Source organism: Bubalus kerabau, chromosome 10, assembly GCF_029407905.1.
Source record: "Bubalus kerabau isolate K-KA32 ecotype Philippines breed swamp buffalo chromosome 10, PCC_UOA_SB_1v2, whole genome shotgun sequence".
Lineage (NCBI taxonomy): Eukaryota > Metazoa > Chordata > Mammalia > Artiodactyla > Bovidae > Bubalus > Bubalus kerabau.
Window position 1 is genome coordinate 41463504 of NC_073633.1, and position 16586 is coordinate 41480089.

Below are 16586 nucleotides of genomic sequence, written 5' to 3' on the forward strand. Positions count from 1 at the left end.
GCAAAGGAAGAAGGTGAGAGCTGAGATGTGTGGGATGCTCTTGGCTCTCTAAGTCAAAGACAGAGAGTTTCAGGGAATGAGGGAGTGAAAATGGGAAAATTGAGAGGAACAACTGGAAACAGCTGGACCAACACTTGGAGGGAATGGGTGGAGAATGTGTTAGAAGTTCAGTTCCTTGGGAGGGCTGAAAGCTGTCCCATGGTGTCTCATGGGACATAAGACTTCTCACGCTGCTTGCTACTATGGGACAAAAGCTCCTCAATCTCTTTCTACACAAACATTTAGAACAGTCTGACACAAAAACAAAACCAACAGTGCAGTTTATAACAATGCCTTACTAAACAATGTCAAATGCCTACTTTAGGAAGAATACACAAAGAACAAGGCAGACAGTAAGGGGCAGCTGCCATTAATTTCATGCTAAAATCATGTTTTTATTAACAGAGTGAGTCTGAGTCTCACTGTTTACAAATACATGTTTATATATGCATTCACAATCATAAAACATTAAGTTTTTCCTGACAGTTTAGGGTGACTAGCCTCTTCCTTGTCCATAAATGGTTCTGGGGATCTTCTGAAGCTAAATAATCTCAGGGCAAAGGAAAAATGCCAGGCAAGCAGTTAAACTTATTGTTTCTCTAATAATACACACAGGGAGTATAACTTGACTCCACACAAACCATTACCTAGCAACTCATTTCAATCGTGTGGTTCCATTTTTTTTTTTCCCTGAGTATTCTAAGAGGTTCTAATTTGTGAGTCCCTTAGCCTTCCCCTCAAAATTAAATGTAAACTATTTCAGAATTGGAGACTCAGAATATTCAGAGCCTCTATGTCCCAGGGAGTAAAGAGAATACCTATTTCTACTCCTCTAGTTGTGGGGTTAGGGTTAGCTTTGGTTCTTTCTGACTGGCTGGAGTAGTTCACTTGTGAAAGACAAGCTGTGAAAACTAGAAGCATGGGACTTCCCTGGTGGCTCAGTGGATGGGAATCTGCCTGCCAATGCAGGGGATACAGGTTCGATCCCTGGTCCGGGAAGATTCCACATGCCATGGAGCAACTAAGCCCATGCACCACAATTACTGAGGTCACGTGCTCAAGAGCCCACAAGCTCCAACTACTGAATCTCTGCCTAGAGTCCGTGGTCCACAACAAGAGAAGCCTGCACAAAAAACCCACAACACCAGAAGCATGATGCAGCTCTGCCCCTCAAACCTGCTTATTTTTGGGTTATTCCAATGAACGGCTAGGTGAAACATTCCTTAAGAAACCATAGATGAAACCTGAGATAGGCAGGCTGAGAGGGGAAAGATAGTTTAATCTAATGAACCAATGCTAGGTCTCCCCAGGTGACCTCATCTAGCCTCAAGGCCTTAAACATTACCTATGACCTGGTGACTCCAAAATATATCTTGAGCCTCAATCTTTTTCCTAAAAACCACACTCTACTGCCTGCATGACACTGTTACTTAATGTCTGCTAAGAACCTTGAACTTAATACACCCCAAACCAAACTCTTGAGTTCCTTTCTCAAACCCATTCCTCTGTGCACTTTCCCTTAACCAGTAGCTGGTACCTCCATCACCCTAGTTCCTCACATTGAACACCTTGGACTTCTCCTTGACCCACACGATCCACATCCAGTTTTAGCAGCAAACCTCACTGGCTGTGCCTTCAAAATATTGATACATGCAGATTCCAAGTATCTCTCATCACCTCCACTACTTCAATCCTTGCCCAAGTCACCACTGCCTTATGTCTAATTCCTAACTGAACTTCCTGCTTCCACCTTTCTCCCTATGGTCTTCCCCACTCCACAACCCTGGAAGACAGAAGGACACATTTTCTCTGCTCAAATCCTTCCAGTAGCCTCTCACCTCAAAATCCTAACCATGGCCCATGAAGTCCCACACAATCTACTTCGGTCACTCATTTGACACCACTCTGCCCACCTTCATTCTGTTTCCCCTACAAAAGGCTTCGTTTCATTTCGATTATGCCAAGCATGTTCTCACCTCAGGGCTTTGCACTTATCTCCTTTCCCTGGAATGCTCTTGTTTTAGGCCACATACATAATTGGCTTGCTTTTCTCACTTTCTTCAGATCTTGGTGCAAATGTCACCTTATCAGAGCTTTATCAGTCTATATAAAACAGCAACCCCTGATCATGAATGGGGTTTTGAAAAACAATCAGAAGTTCCCCAGGTGGAAGAAGAGATGTGTCAAGGAGAAAGACCTATGATGAGGGAGCTGTTTACGTAGGCGGCACTAGTGGTAAAGAACCCGCCTGCCAATGAAGAAGACGCAGGTCGATCCCTGGGTTGGGAAGATCCCCTGGAGAAGGGCATGGGAACCCACTCTAGTACTCTTGCCTGGAGAATCCCATGGAGAGAGGAGTCTGGCGGGCTATAGTCATGGGGTTGCACAAGAGTCGGACATAACTAAAGTGATTTAGCATGCACATGATACAGTATGGGAGGTTCAGGAATCAAGTCAATCATTGTTTCTGGAATATAAATTATGGAAGGAGCAGTAGTCTGGCAATTAGTCTGGAAAGGGAGATAAAGGCCACAAAGTGAAGGGTCTTGTTTGTGTAAAAGAGCTTACACTTTATCTTGTAGATGACAGAGACTCCCTGAAGAGTTTTAAGTAAGGGATTAGCATGGCTGATAAAGAAGGGTATAAACAAATTGAGGAGGTATGGGGCTGGGGAGCTGAGACTGGAGTCCAAAAGACCAGCTGGGAGAAAATGATCAATCTTGTGCTCACATAAAGAGTAAGGCTAATTGGGCCCACTGCTGTCAACTCCTAGGCCACGGTCAGAGGATCCCCTTTAACCTGGGAGAGAACTTAACACTTTGCTGAATTGAATCTGTGTCTGGATCAGTTCCTATGAGCTCAATGCTTTATTTCAAATATGCATTGGCTTTGGCTAGTTGGAGCAAAGCCCAGGATGTGGAGGGGAGAGGGTGGGGGAGCATGCAGATTAGATAAATGTAATAACTGAGACCCACCCACACACTAAACAGTGTCTCAACACCCATCCAAGAACCAAGTTACTTGTTTCCAAATCCTCCAATCTGCACCTGGCGTGCCCCATTAGGCACTTCTTTGTATAAGGGAAGAACCTAGTGTGGCAAGAGAGACATGCTTGGGATTCTCACCCAAGTACCCCTGACTCTCTGAGGATAACTGCAGTTGGGATATGGAGACCAAGGCTTCCCCAGGGCAGGAAGGGGGAAGCGGGAGACCCAGAGATAAACTCAGGCTCAGTTTTTGGGGGGCTGTGCAGTGACAGAGCACTTTTCCAGGAGAGGCTTATCTACCAACCCTGGAGGGGACAAAAGTGCCAGAGAAGAAGCTCCTGCCCCTGGGAAGACCCTAAGAGTTTCCACCCTCTCCCAGCCACACCTCCAGGACACAGCAATGCTGAGCCAGTGCAGGGTTCCGGAGTACTGCCTCCCCATTCATCTCTCTTCCTCCTCTGAGGCTCCCAGGCCCCAGCTCTGGCCCTTCAATCCACATCATGTGTGAATTTTTTTTACCCACCCTGGGAATCCAAAGCCTTCCCTGGACTCCCATCCCCAACTTTCCCATAGTAGCAGAGCTGAGCACAGAGCCAGGCAGACAAGGCCTAAGGGAAAGGAAGGCTATTTGCGGCCCGGTATAAATAACAAAGTCCTGGACCTGGCTCTCTCATTAGGAGCTACAAGGGCCACAGGATCCCTGAGGGCTATTAATGTGCAGGCACTGGGCACACATACTTTCTAGGCAACATTTCACAGCTATAGGAGAAGGAAGGATTATTATATTCATTCTATTGAGGAGGAAACTATGGCTTAGAGCAGTCAAGCAGCTGCTTCACGTTCACACAGTGAATAGCAGAGCTCGGATTCAAACCCATGTCTCATTTCTCTAATTTGAAGGAATCCAAAAACTATGGAACCTGCCCTCTACCACCCACAAATTTACATCCAAAGTAATTAATCAGAAAAAAGAAAAAAAAAAAGACTATGACTAATTGGGCCAGTATGCGTAAAAACTAGAGCAGAGAACCAAGGGGCAAAGGGAAAGGCAAATTTCTGCTAACATGGCACCAAGTGAGCTACCTCATCAGAGGACTCCCCAGAACAACACTACCACCATTGACTGCCTTCTCTCAAGATGACTGAGGCTGATAATGTACAGGTAAATTACAGAATCTACCCAGTTATGCCTCCAGCAGACCTGAGGCCCTGGAACCCAGTTCCAACAAGGTTAACTGGCTGAGGTTTAGGTCCTGAGGAAAGCACAGCTGAGTCCTGTGGCTGAGACTCTACTTGGTGATGTTATGGATTCTGTTTTTCATTCTTGAAGGCAAGCAGTTAACAAGGAGAAAGAATGGACAGTCTAGAAGTGGAACCTGGGAAACAGGGGGTCTAGTTCAGATCTACTGCTGGGAATTTATCCAAGCTTCTTCACCTTTGGACTTCATTTCTCCATGACCCTCCTGAGTTTGCATCTTTCTCCTATTTGTGGGGATTCTGATGCTCTGTATTTCACAGAGGTACCACAAAGACCACATTAAATGGTATTTGTAGAGTCATGCCATCTACAAAACAATTTCCCATTTATGCATTTTTATGTCTCAAGGTTACTGAAATTGTTTTTAAATATATATTGTATCTTGGGAATAGTTCTGAGATACAAAAGGAATGCTCTTTTCTTCTCCCATACTTCAGATGCTGAAGCATCCCTCCAAGGAGAGTGGGTATAAAGGGACAGATAATTTGATGAAATGTCTTTTTATTTTTTAAATCACCAATTTCATTGCTCTCCAACCATGTTTAGAAGTTTAGGATATAAAGATACAAGTTTTTCCTATGATGGAATAATACATAAGAGTCATAAAACAACCCTTTCTGATTTGCTCAGTTATAGCTCCTAAAACACACAAATCTTGTTGGTTGAGTTCCCTAACACAGTCCAAGTGTTTAGAATACTATCAGACACACAGTATACTTTTACTAAATCTGTGTTGAATGAATGTATAAGAAACTTCGAATAAGAGAATAGAAAGAAAGTCTAAAAAAGAAAGCTAAAATGTTCCAGGGTAAATGCAACTACTTCCTTTTAACATAACAAGAGGCAAAGAAATAAAGAGTTTGTGATACATAATAAAGGATAGTATCAACCAAACAACATATTTGCAGTAGAAAAACTACATATCCAGTATATTTTTAGCTTGTTACTTACGGTATCTGCGGCAGTCAGATTGATACCCAGTCCTCCAGCTCGTGTACTTAGCAGGAACACAAAAATGTCATTCCTGCAGGAGAGAGAGAGGGAGAGATATTTTAAGAGGAAAAACTGAAAAAGAAAACTGGCATGTAGCAAAAAAGAGGGATCTCTGGACACAGAACAATGTCTGGGCCTAGAAAGTTTTGGTGGTTACCCAGACCAGACCCACGTTTCTGACACACTGAAAGGTGTCAACAAAGGTGCTGGGCTGCTAAAAGGACTATGGCAGTCATCTTCCAATTTGCAGATAAACTTCTGCTGTCCACTGACTGATAGGCAATATAATTTAAAATATTTGGCAAATGTAACAGAAAAGTATGCCATGGAAGTAGAGATGTCTCTGTAATAGTCAACTGTTTAGCAAGTCAAACTATTCCCAGTTCATACAGTGGGGAAAAATAAGTCAGTATTGTCTGGTGTTTCCCCAAAGAATCATGACTTTCAATAATCTGGGAACTAATGATCATTGCAGCTGGGAAACTGGAGAAGGCAATGGCAACCCTGGAAAATCCCATGGACGGAGAAGCGTGGTAGGCTGCAGTCCATGGGGTCACTAAGAGTTGGACACAACTGAGCGACTTCACTTCACTTCAATGATCATAACTCCGAAGGACTCAACTTCATATGAAAAAAGTTAGTCCAGAAAAATGACCAGAGGTCAGGATTAAGACTCAGGTTATGACTTCTAAGTATTCAGTTGAATATAGGATCAATCCATGAAGACAGGCTAAAATTACTTTTCTGATGGATGCCAACATTGCCCTTAACAGAAATGATAAGATATAGTTTTCTCAGTTCCCCTCTACATCCTATATCCTTTTAAAGAAACCGAGGATTACAAATAAATCAGTAGGTGCGCCTGTCACTCATTCAGGCAGTAAATATTCACTGAATATCTTTTAGGAACAAAGGCCATGCCAGATCAGAAAGGACAGACTGACTATAAGGTTTATCTGTGTACACACATGCAATTAGGGGCTCAGTTCAAGCCCAGTTCTTGCAGATAACATGAATATATTCAAGACTATCTTGCATTTTCATGTTTCTGTCACCTGAGGTTATTTTCCAGAACATTTCTACAGGAAAGGGACTGCATTATACTGATGAACAAACTTTACAGCCCTCTAAATCAAGCTGCTGATCCCTTTTCTTCATGACTATAATGAGGAACAAAACTAGAAATTCATTACCAGTGTTATTCAAATTGCAGGTCATACCTATCATTGGTCATGAAATCAGTTTGGTGGGTTTGGTACACATAAATTACAGAAATAAAAAGAACAGATTAGAAAATATTATATCACAGGTCATAAGGATAAGTATTTTTTCTGATTTTCTGACATGGTAGATATGTATTAAATCTCAATGTAAGATGAATTTTATTCTGTGGGTTCCAGTTTAAGAGAAAAAACAAACACAGTGACATCAGGGTGCTCTTGTCCCTTGATGCAGTTCTTCCTTGGTAAAGTCACGTGACTGCTAAAGGTCTGTTTCCTGCACTGTAAAATGAGGATGCTCTGAATAAAATAGCTGAAGTGACTAAATGATGACATATCAATGGCAAACATGAATACCAGTGAAGGAACTACTCTGAAAGAAGTATCCTGGCTAAATCCCTATGCTGGGTAGGTCCTAGTAGAAACCTGTCCATTAATTTGCATTCAATTAAACACAGCTTTTCTAGAGGCAGACATGGATAACAGATAATGTTTGGAGGTCTCTTGTAGGGCATGATTCCAAAAGTACTGGAAGTTGTGCTCATCTATCCTTGAATTTTATCATGAAGTCTAATATTTCATAATTGTATTTATATGATATCATCTTTCACAGTTAAATCATAAAGGGCAAACCAAAAATTTAAAAGGCATCTGCCAGTTTACAAACACATTCTCCCTTAGATATGGGATGATGTAAATGCAAGCTTGATACCTCCTAGCCCGTAAGAGAATATTTAACCACAATAATGCTTCAAATAAACATTGATGTAGCTTTCCAGGGCCATACTAATCTCTACAGGATAATCTTCTCCACTTTGGCCTTAAGAAGACTGCTCAATCCCATGCATCTCTCTCTCCTGTTCTGGTGGGTACAGAGGCAGGAGTCAGAAGCTTCTCTCTGATATCTGTGTTAGAGCTGATGGAGTCACCTGACAGCCAGGACTTTTTGTTGATGTGGGGATGGGGGAAAAGGGTGGGACAAGGAGAGAGAAAGAAGGTAGATGAGATCTATAAAAAAGAATAGAGGCAGAAAGACAGGTCATTTCCATAGTCTGCACAGCCAAAGAGATAAGTCCCTAGATGTAGCAATTCTTCACAAACAGGGACTATATACAGAAAAAAACACTAGAGAAAGGAATCTAGTTAAAAATAAATTAGTAACAAAATTTAGAGATATTACTGGTGAAAAATGCTTTTCTGGGGATGTTACCTATGTATCAAGAAGATACCTTTTAGTGATGAGATGGTAAGCAGCAATGTTTGGCTGTACCCAGTGTAATTTCATCATTCTCTAATGGAAAAATAAGGATTATGGGAGTCTTAGATTATTAAGTCAAAGAAATTAGTGTCCATCCTGGATCACACTGTTGGATCATATGTAAACCAAAACATCTAAATTGAACTGCTGAGAAGTTCCTTTCTACTTAATAAATCTAGCATTGATAATGTAAATTAATGTTTTGGAAGCTGACTAAAAGGAAGAAAATAGAATCCCAGAAGGCAACATGATCGTTTGGGTGCCCTCTATGGGGCTAAAAAGGAATCTCAACTCAGGGTCTCTATTGGAATGGGTCTTAGAGACCAGGCTTCACGGTGGTCTGTGAAGCAGCCTATGAAATCATGTAGCAAAGACATGCCTAAATCTCACTCTCATTCTTCTTTAGTTAAGGCCACTCTGCACCAAAATACTGAAATAGTGCTGGGTGGCATGTAGCTGACTTTGGGAAAGACTTGATGATGAGTGGAAAAGAGCTAGAATTAAAGATCCTGGAGCTTTATTTATACTCTCACCAAGAAGGAAAAAATCCACACTACGCTCTTACTTTTGCTTATATTTTCCAGTCACCTGAATAATCAGGTAATGGTGGTGGGGTGCGGGGGTCCATTTGGGAAATGTCATGGGATAGAAGGAAGAGAAGCAAAAGGCCAAGGCACCCCAGAGAAAAGCCCTCGTGAATGGCTTAGTCTAGGATCACATACTGGTCACATGTTCTGAATGTTGCCCAGTCAGGACATCCTGGCCAAACAGTCTTTAGTCTCAGTCAGACTCTTTCCTGGAAGGACCCCTCATAAATCAATCTTGTATGAAGGGAATGTAAATGGCTTTTTATAGGAGTTCTTGTTTACTCTGGCTGACCTTTGAGCCACAGGGTTTTCCAGTTGAAAACTACAATTTTTTCTTTTGATGTCTTTTCATTAATAACAAAGAAAGTATTTGGCAAGGATGCTTTCTTGTTTTCAAAAGCACCTGTCTTTTTCTCTATATTGGGTTAGCCTTTCAAATTTATAAGTTGAGAACTTTTATAAGTTGAGATCCCATTTGGAGGGATCTGTCTCACAGGCTTCTGATCAGCATAAATACAGTTCAGATTCTATACATGAGAGAGAGATTATTTCCTAGCCATAATCCTAATTCTAATCGTCTAGTCTAGCTCATCATGTAGGAAGGGAAGAAGACTTAAGTCTGTTTTTTCGTTTTGCCTAAATCTCACTGTCATTCTTCTTTAGTTAAGGCCACTTTGCACCAAAATACTGAAATAGTGCTGGGCATGTAGCTGACTTTGGGATGCCAAAGTTGTTTATTAGATGCCAAGTGTTAAAATGTTACTTGCGTTGAGTCTAAATAAAATTCATTGCTCCCTAAGTAATTCTTAGTTGCAGAATTTGGACACTCAAATAAGGTTTTCCAGGAAAGTTTAAAAAACAAAGTATTACTAAGTATATCTAGTATAATTTAATGGTGAAAATACCCTTCTTTTAAAGCTAAGCTACTGGGATTGCCCAAGTAATCACAAGTAAGAGAGATTTTAAAAGTAGTAAATAGATACATCTACTGATTTTCGCCCCCATGAAATCCCCAGTTTAGGGAATTGGGTCAGCTAGAAGAAAAGTTGTAGCTCTATAACTCAGAAGCCCAAATTGTTTACAGATCAACACATTACAGCTCTGGTTGGTTATCAACATCAGCAGAATTTTCTATAAAGTAATATGAAAATATGTACAGTCTTAAACACTCATATTCCTTCACTCAGTAATCCCTCTTGTTTGAATCCATACTAAGACAATAATCTAAAATGACAACAAAGCTTTATAAACAAAGATATTCAACATTTTAACAACAGAAAGATAGTATATCCAATGTAAGGAAATATAGGTCATTAAAAATAATGACTATAATGACTTTTTGGATGATATATGAAGATCTTTATGAAATACTGCTAAGTGGAAGAAATAAGGACACATAATCATCTGTACAACACGATATCAACATGTAAATATAATCACACACACATATCAGAGCCTAGAGGGATAAACCAAAATGTTAACAGTGATGAGACTGTGGGTGATTTTTACTTTATCAAATAATCTCAAATTTTCCTCAATAGGCATTTTATATAATACAAAATGGCCACAACTGTTACTTGAGAAAAAAAAAAAGCTTTTCTATAAAGGAGATTCTCAAATGTACAATATCAAACATATTAGTGGGGGAAAAAACCACAAACAATAGTAGGTGAAAGACCGATTACTTGACGACTTTTCTTCTAACACATATGCCTGGAGAGAATATAGGCACCCCAGGGAAACAGTCTATAGATTTCATATGTAAAAGTCTCGTCAGTTGGAGCTCTGAACGTTGGATTAGATAAGGACATAGTGAAATGTGTTTCATTTGATTTCAAAATCAAGAAAATATGATAAAGATCAGCTGGTAAACTTTTTCTGGGGTGAGGGGAGGCACAAAACAATATGCAGTGCTAGGAAGCACTACTATGCTTATTATACATGTCTCACTTAAATAATCAATTCACAAACCGGCCAAAAGCTTCTGCTAGGTAACAAACTTAAACAGGTCCAAAGAAGTTGTTCCCCTCCATTGTTGGTCAAACAGGCACCTGAATTCAGAAGCAGTTTCAACCAGGAGTTATTGGTCTGAGTATGCACTGTAAACTAACACATCAGGATGCACCTCTTACCCATGCTGTATGAAGGGACTGTGCAATAGCAAAAATTCTCAGAGGGCATGCATGCTATGTTCAATTACAGATTTGTTTTATGTTGAAGTAAAACATGTTTTAAAACTGAAATAAAAGAAATTTAAAAAATTATAACCTAAATACAAGTGGCTATATGCTTAATTTTCTTACCAAGAATTCAAAAGCTAAATAGTAACAGACTGTACAATTAAAGGCCAAAAATTCAGAACTGTTCTGACTTACAGAACATTAAGACCTAGTCTATTCCTTAGTTCTCAAGGAAAATTAAGGGTTGAGTTCAGGAGACCTGTCACTAGTGCAGCCTGGCTTTCTCCTTGGAGAGAGCAGTAACTAGACCCTGCTTATTACAATGAGAACCTGCACTTAGGATAATTATGGCTCTGTAGGCCATCAGCATCCAGCAGGCGGTATTTGAAATTTCACAGGCTTATTATCGGGTAGGATAGGTACTGTAACTGAGAGCTGCCAGATGAATAGACTGCACACTATTGCAATTTGTCAGAGTGCACTGTACCACTACAATATTAGGGGCAAAGCAGGAAAAAAAGAAGGGATTTTTCTTTAAACTTACACAAAATAAAACAGGTAAGCAAAACAAAATGAAAATCAACTATAAGTCAATACTCAGAGATAGCCACTGTTAACATTTATGAATATAGCCTTGTGGACTTTTTTTTTTACATGCCTATTATTCACATAAAAAGGATCCTGGTTCATACTCAGAAATTATTTATTGCGCAAAGAAACAGGCGCTGATTCAGTAAGAAAGAATATTTAGAATACCAAAATTACCAACTATTCATTTCCTCTCTCTCTCACAGCCACCCAGATCTGAACCATCATAAGCAGATGGAGCTACCTCTTAAAATGGCAGGAAGTGTATCATGATTGCTTAACAATCTGAGATGTACTGGTATTTCTTTGAAAGTCACCATCTCAACTAGAGGAAAAATCAAATGACAATTTCTGTAATTTCTATTAACATTACCTGGTTTGAAAATCAGCAACCATGTCCCGTCTCTCTGAGATCTTAGATGAGCCATCAAGCCTCATGTAGGTATGCTTCCTGTAAACCATATATTCCTGCCAATCAGAGCATATATAAGATATAATAAGCTTGATGCAAATTACTGCATTCTAATTCTCATAAGCATCTACCCACCTTATCCATGGGGGATAAGTCATTCTATCCAGAATGAAGACAAAGCAATCTCAAAAGTACAGGAATTTGATTTGTAAATAAGCTTACTATCAGTGTGTAAAAACAGAGGGTACCCTGAAGATTACAACCACTCTCAATTTCAACTTAGACTAATCTTATTCCTGCAGACTTTTGTAGGATAAATAAAATAAATAAAATCTCTAAACCAAAATGGCTTTTCAGTCACCAACCAGATGCCTCTCATGGCTATGGAATATCTGGTTTTCTTTCAGGAAGTAGCACTCACCCCAATGGGTTTCTCTCCAGCAAATTCTTGCTGACAAAAGTCCTTGAATTTACAACCCAAGCTCCCTTCTTTTAGCACAGCATGCACTACTGTTAAGGGAGACCTAAGCAATAAGGTAACTTTCCATGGCTGAGAATGTTCTTGGTGTCATCTGTAAGAAGAATTACAACTTTTAAGAACGGAGGAGGTATTTTAAGAGATGCAATGGAGGGAATATATATTCATTCTTGGAAGCTGCAATTCTTCTTACAGATGATGTAATGATTTCCTCTTTCTTTATCCAATCATATAGATTGCATTTCAAGAAGTGCACTCAGTGAGGGACTAGTATCAAAAGCTAATATAGCTGCCGATTTATAAGAAACACCATAAACAGTTTTTTTTTCAGTTCAAAAAATTTTTTTCCTATTGAAAAAGACTAATCATTTCTACATTTGGGAGCTATATATGCTAAATAACTTTTTGTGGTCAAATGCTCTTTTATTGTAATACTCATTATGCAGCTCTTATGCCTGGCTGCGTACTTCGGTATGTAAGGTTGTTATAGTCTGGTATGGCTGGTGTAGTGTATGCAGCAGCACTCTTAGAGCATGCTGATATGTATGTATTTTTTATTCTTCTTTTTTTCACTATTTGTTTCTGTCTCCAGGGGATTCTTTAAGGACTTTGGTAATCAAAGAGGGGCAGAAAATATTCAGTCAAAGCAAGTTTCACATTTAGCCCATATAGCCCTATGATGGGAATGGGTTAATGGCAAAAGAGTAGTAGGGGATGTTTTGGATAAGGAGGAATTCAGGAAAGAAGATGAAAAATAACAGCATGAGGATGGCTTTAGAGGCTCACTATCCCTGGGCAGCTATTCCATCAGATGTGGCCATCCAGAACAACAAAATATCTAGATTATAGAGAGAAAGCCCACAGATTTGAATTTTAACCAAAAAGTAGACTTCCTGCATAGGCACTCTTTTGCCTTTTGAACCAGAACTTCTAAACTTTAATGACAGCAGTGATGAATGAATCTTCCTGTAGATCTTGCTGTACACATCATTTATATATAAAGGTCAGAACACCACCAGAGATATTAATCCTAGACCATAACCAAACCAACAACGATTACAGACAGCTTGTTACTGAGGCAATGGAAGTGAATCTTTCCCATTTGCTGCTTTAAGCCTCTGCTCTCTCACCCAGGGGAATAGTGGCATTTCAGAAGGCTTAGATTGAGTCTAGATCCTATTTCAGCAAATAGCTTCAAAACAAGTACATGGACATGGAAACAGCAGTTAAAAGCAGAACAGAAGAATAGCTATATTCTCATACTACAGAAAAACATCTAAAATACTGAGCTAAAAAGGCAACTCAGTATTTCTTTCATTCACAAATTTTGGTTTGCGAGCTAGAAACCCCCAAACTACCTAGCTTGTGAGCTAGGTGGCCCTAAAGCTACCTTAGACATCTCTCTAGAACTCTAGGACTTCCCTGGTGGCTCAGATGGTAAAGCGTCTGCCTACAATGCGGGAGACTCGGGTTCAATCCCTGGGTTGGGAAGATCTCCTGGAGAAGGAAATGGCAACCCACTCCAGTATTCTTGCCTGGAGAATTCCATGGACGGAGGAGCCTGGTGGGCTACAGTCCATGGGGTCCCAAAGAGTCGGACACGACTGAGTGACTTCACTTAGAACTCTAGGCTGTTTGAAAAAGATACTTAATTTAATCAAATATTCATCTGGAAAGAAAAGCCTTATTTTTTCCAATCATTAATTTCAAGAGCTGCTCCATTCTTGGTCTAGTTCTCCTATAATCCTAAAAACAACTAATGATTTAATATAAAATTCTGTTTTTTTAAATAAAAGATGAATTCTAACAACAAATGATTTGATAGTAGTCACAGAACTTTTGAAAATTTAATTTAAAAATACCCAGAGCAATTATTTGCCAATTAAAAATAAATTTTAAAAAATCTATCCCCACTTAACAATCTCTGTACCAAACGGTTTTATAAGATCCATTTTAAGTGCCTTGCTTAATATATTCTTTTCAAAGCCAGCAGCTAAGAGTTGGTTAATCAGTAACTATTTCCTGAGTTTTGCAGTTAAATATCTTTTAAGGATGGCACAGGATTCCCATTCACCCCTCAATCCTCTGTAATTCACTCCCATGCCTGAGGACCACAGCTGGATGATTACCGCTTGCTGGATGACTGTACTGTGTTGTGTAGGAACCAAGTCATGTTAGCAGTCCAGTGCTTAGAACTCATTTGACAGGATGACCTGACATTTGGCACTGTGGAGAAACCAAGGGCATTCTCTCACTCAAGTCTACTTGGGTTATTTAGGAAAGGCTAAAAAATGATCCATCAGTATGACTGAATTTCTTGGAACCTTGTAAACCTTTTGCTCCACTTAAAGCAACAAAGAGAGGCACTTCTCTGGCGGTCCAGTGATTAAGACTCTGCGCTTTCTATGTAGGGGGTGATGGTTCAATCCATGATCAGAGAACTAAGATTCCACATGCTGTGCTGCCCACCCTCCCAAAAAAAAGCAGCAAAGAGAAGACAGAAACCAAATGTAGACATTCCTCTCCCAAAAGTCTCATAATTTAGTACTCTCCCCTAATTAAACAAATATGAACACCAGTATTCTCAAGTGGATCAATAACCACCAACCAAAGTAAGCTCTAATTCTCCTTGAATTAATAAAATACAAATATGGCTTTTAACATTTAGGAAGTCTTTAGACCTATATAGTTCTAATAGATACTATTTTTAAAAATTACTGAAGAAGGCAAAGGGGTTATGGGCAAGAGGTACTCCTGCCATCTGAGGACTGACTTTCAACCAGGATTAAAACTCCTGGGTCCCATTCCAGGAATTCTGACTCTGTAGGTCTGAATTAGGGCCTAGACTGGTTTATTTTTTAAAAGTTCCAAAGATGCCTGCTGATATAACACATCCAAAGATGTTATAACCAGAGCTGAGAACAACCACTCCAGAGCAAAGGCAGAGCTGGGTCCCTTAGAATCATGCTATCTCAGCATGCCCCTCAGATGAGCAACATATGAAGTGTGTTAGAAATGCAGAACTGAGGGGCATACCCCATATATCCAACAAATCAGAATTTGCATTTAACAGGTGTGACTTGTAAGTACACCCACACTGTTACAGAACATACCCTTATGCTATTTCTAAGGCCCTGGAACACTTTTTTCAAGAAAAATGTTATATGGAACCCCTCTAATAGAAAATAGATTAAAAAATTTTACTTTTCTAGTTAACAAAGAAGGGTATGGAGTCCAGGGCCCCACCTATTTAATGTCTACACTTTAAGTCTCCTTTCCTGTACCCAACCCCATCTGTTGGAAAACCACTTTCTTAGAATACAAATTGAGAGGACAGGTCAGTTCTGGAACACATTCCTAAGTCCTACTTTTTAAGCAGGAGCATGTGAACAGAGGTATTAGCAAAACTCAAAATAGTTTCAGAAATGCCTCTCAATCCTTTAAAGTACACTAAATAAAAGCAAACATTCACACCAGCAATGTAATACAAAGGGTCTAGGTTCACCTTGAAGTAGTAGTGGTAACATTTACTGAACATTTACTAAATAACAATCACTATTCTATGTATTTTACCTGGTTTTGCTTATCTAGAAAGGCTATTTCAGATAGGTGTTATTATTGTCAATCCTATATTTAACAGATGTTAAGTAAGATCTCTAAAGTGACACAGGCAGTAGGTAATGGAGCTAAGATGAGAATTCAAGTAGACTGGATCCAGAGGCTTTAGCTTAATCCTTCTACCTACTGCTTCCAGACAGCAGAGCAGCTCATTACCACTAGAGGAAAAACGGGGGAGGGAGAAGCCCCACAACCCTCTGTATAAGTCTCATCCATCATCAACATAAAGAAAGAGTTAACTGGGCACTTGGAAAAATAAAGGCAAATGTTTACATATCCCTAACAAACCTTCCATTCTGAGACTTCTTTTTTATTTCAAAGTTGTCTCTGGTGTTCATTTTAACCCAATTTTCACTGTCATAAAACAATCTGAAGGAAAGTCAGTGTGATCCACAAACCTGCAGACCTAGTGTAACTTTATTTTTCTAGACATGCCTCCTCCCATCCTTGAGGTTTATCACCAGCAAAAAGTGAGACTTCTCTCAATGTCTACAATTTCTCTTTTGTCCAAGCAAATCGTACCAAGTGAGTGAAATATGGCAGTTATCCTTCCTTTATCTAATACAAAGCCCTATGGAGCAAGACCTGATCACAAGGCTTTGAAGGGCCCACCACAATCTGCCTTCACCCTACTTGTTATTCCCCTTTCTTCTATACCATATGCTCCAGTTACACTGAACTAACCCCCCCTTTCCCAATCCACACAATGTCATGTACCCTCCAACCTCCATGCCTTTTTACATGTGGCTTCCTTAGTCTGAAAATGCCCTTCTTTCTCACAGTTGAAATTCTATTTAAGTTCGGTTTTATGTCATTGTATGTGAAGCCTTCCTGAAGTGACCAAGTTAGAAATAAATGTATCCCTCCTGCTATCTTCAGCTCTAGTCATGCTTTATTTTTGGCATTAGTATCAGGGTACATTTGACAGTTATTTGTGTGACATACATATATATAAATTCTTCACTCAA

At 39.7% G+C, this 16586-nt stretch overlaps 1 protein-coding gene across 5 annotated transcripts in view; it reads right to left on the minus strand.

The window, feature by feature from the left end:
- The window catches only part of INO80 (INO80 complex ATPase subunit), a 122731-nt gene that overhangs the window by 12278 nt on the left and 93867 nt on the right, over window positions 1-16586 (minus strand). For all 5 annotated transcript variants that reach the window (XM_055537411.1, XM_055537408.1, XM_055537412.1 and 2 more), the window contains 2 exons: window positions 11484-11578; window positions 5236-5308 (listed from right to left, as the gene is read on the minus strand). In XM_055537411.1, coding sequence (XP_055393386.1) covers window positions 5236-5308; window positions 11484-11578 — 168 coding nt within the window. The remainder of the gene's footprint in view (window positions 1-5235; window positions 5309-11483; window positions 11579-16586) is intronic.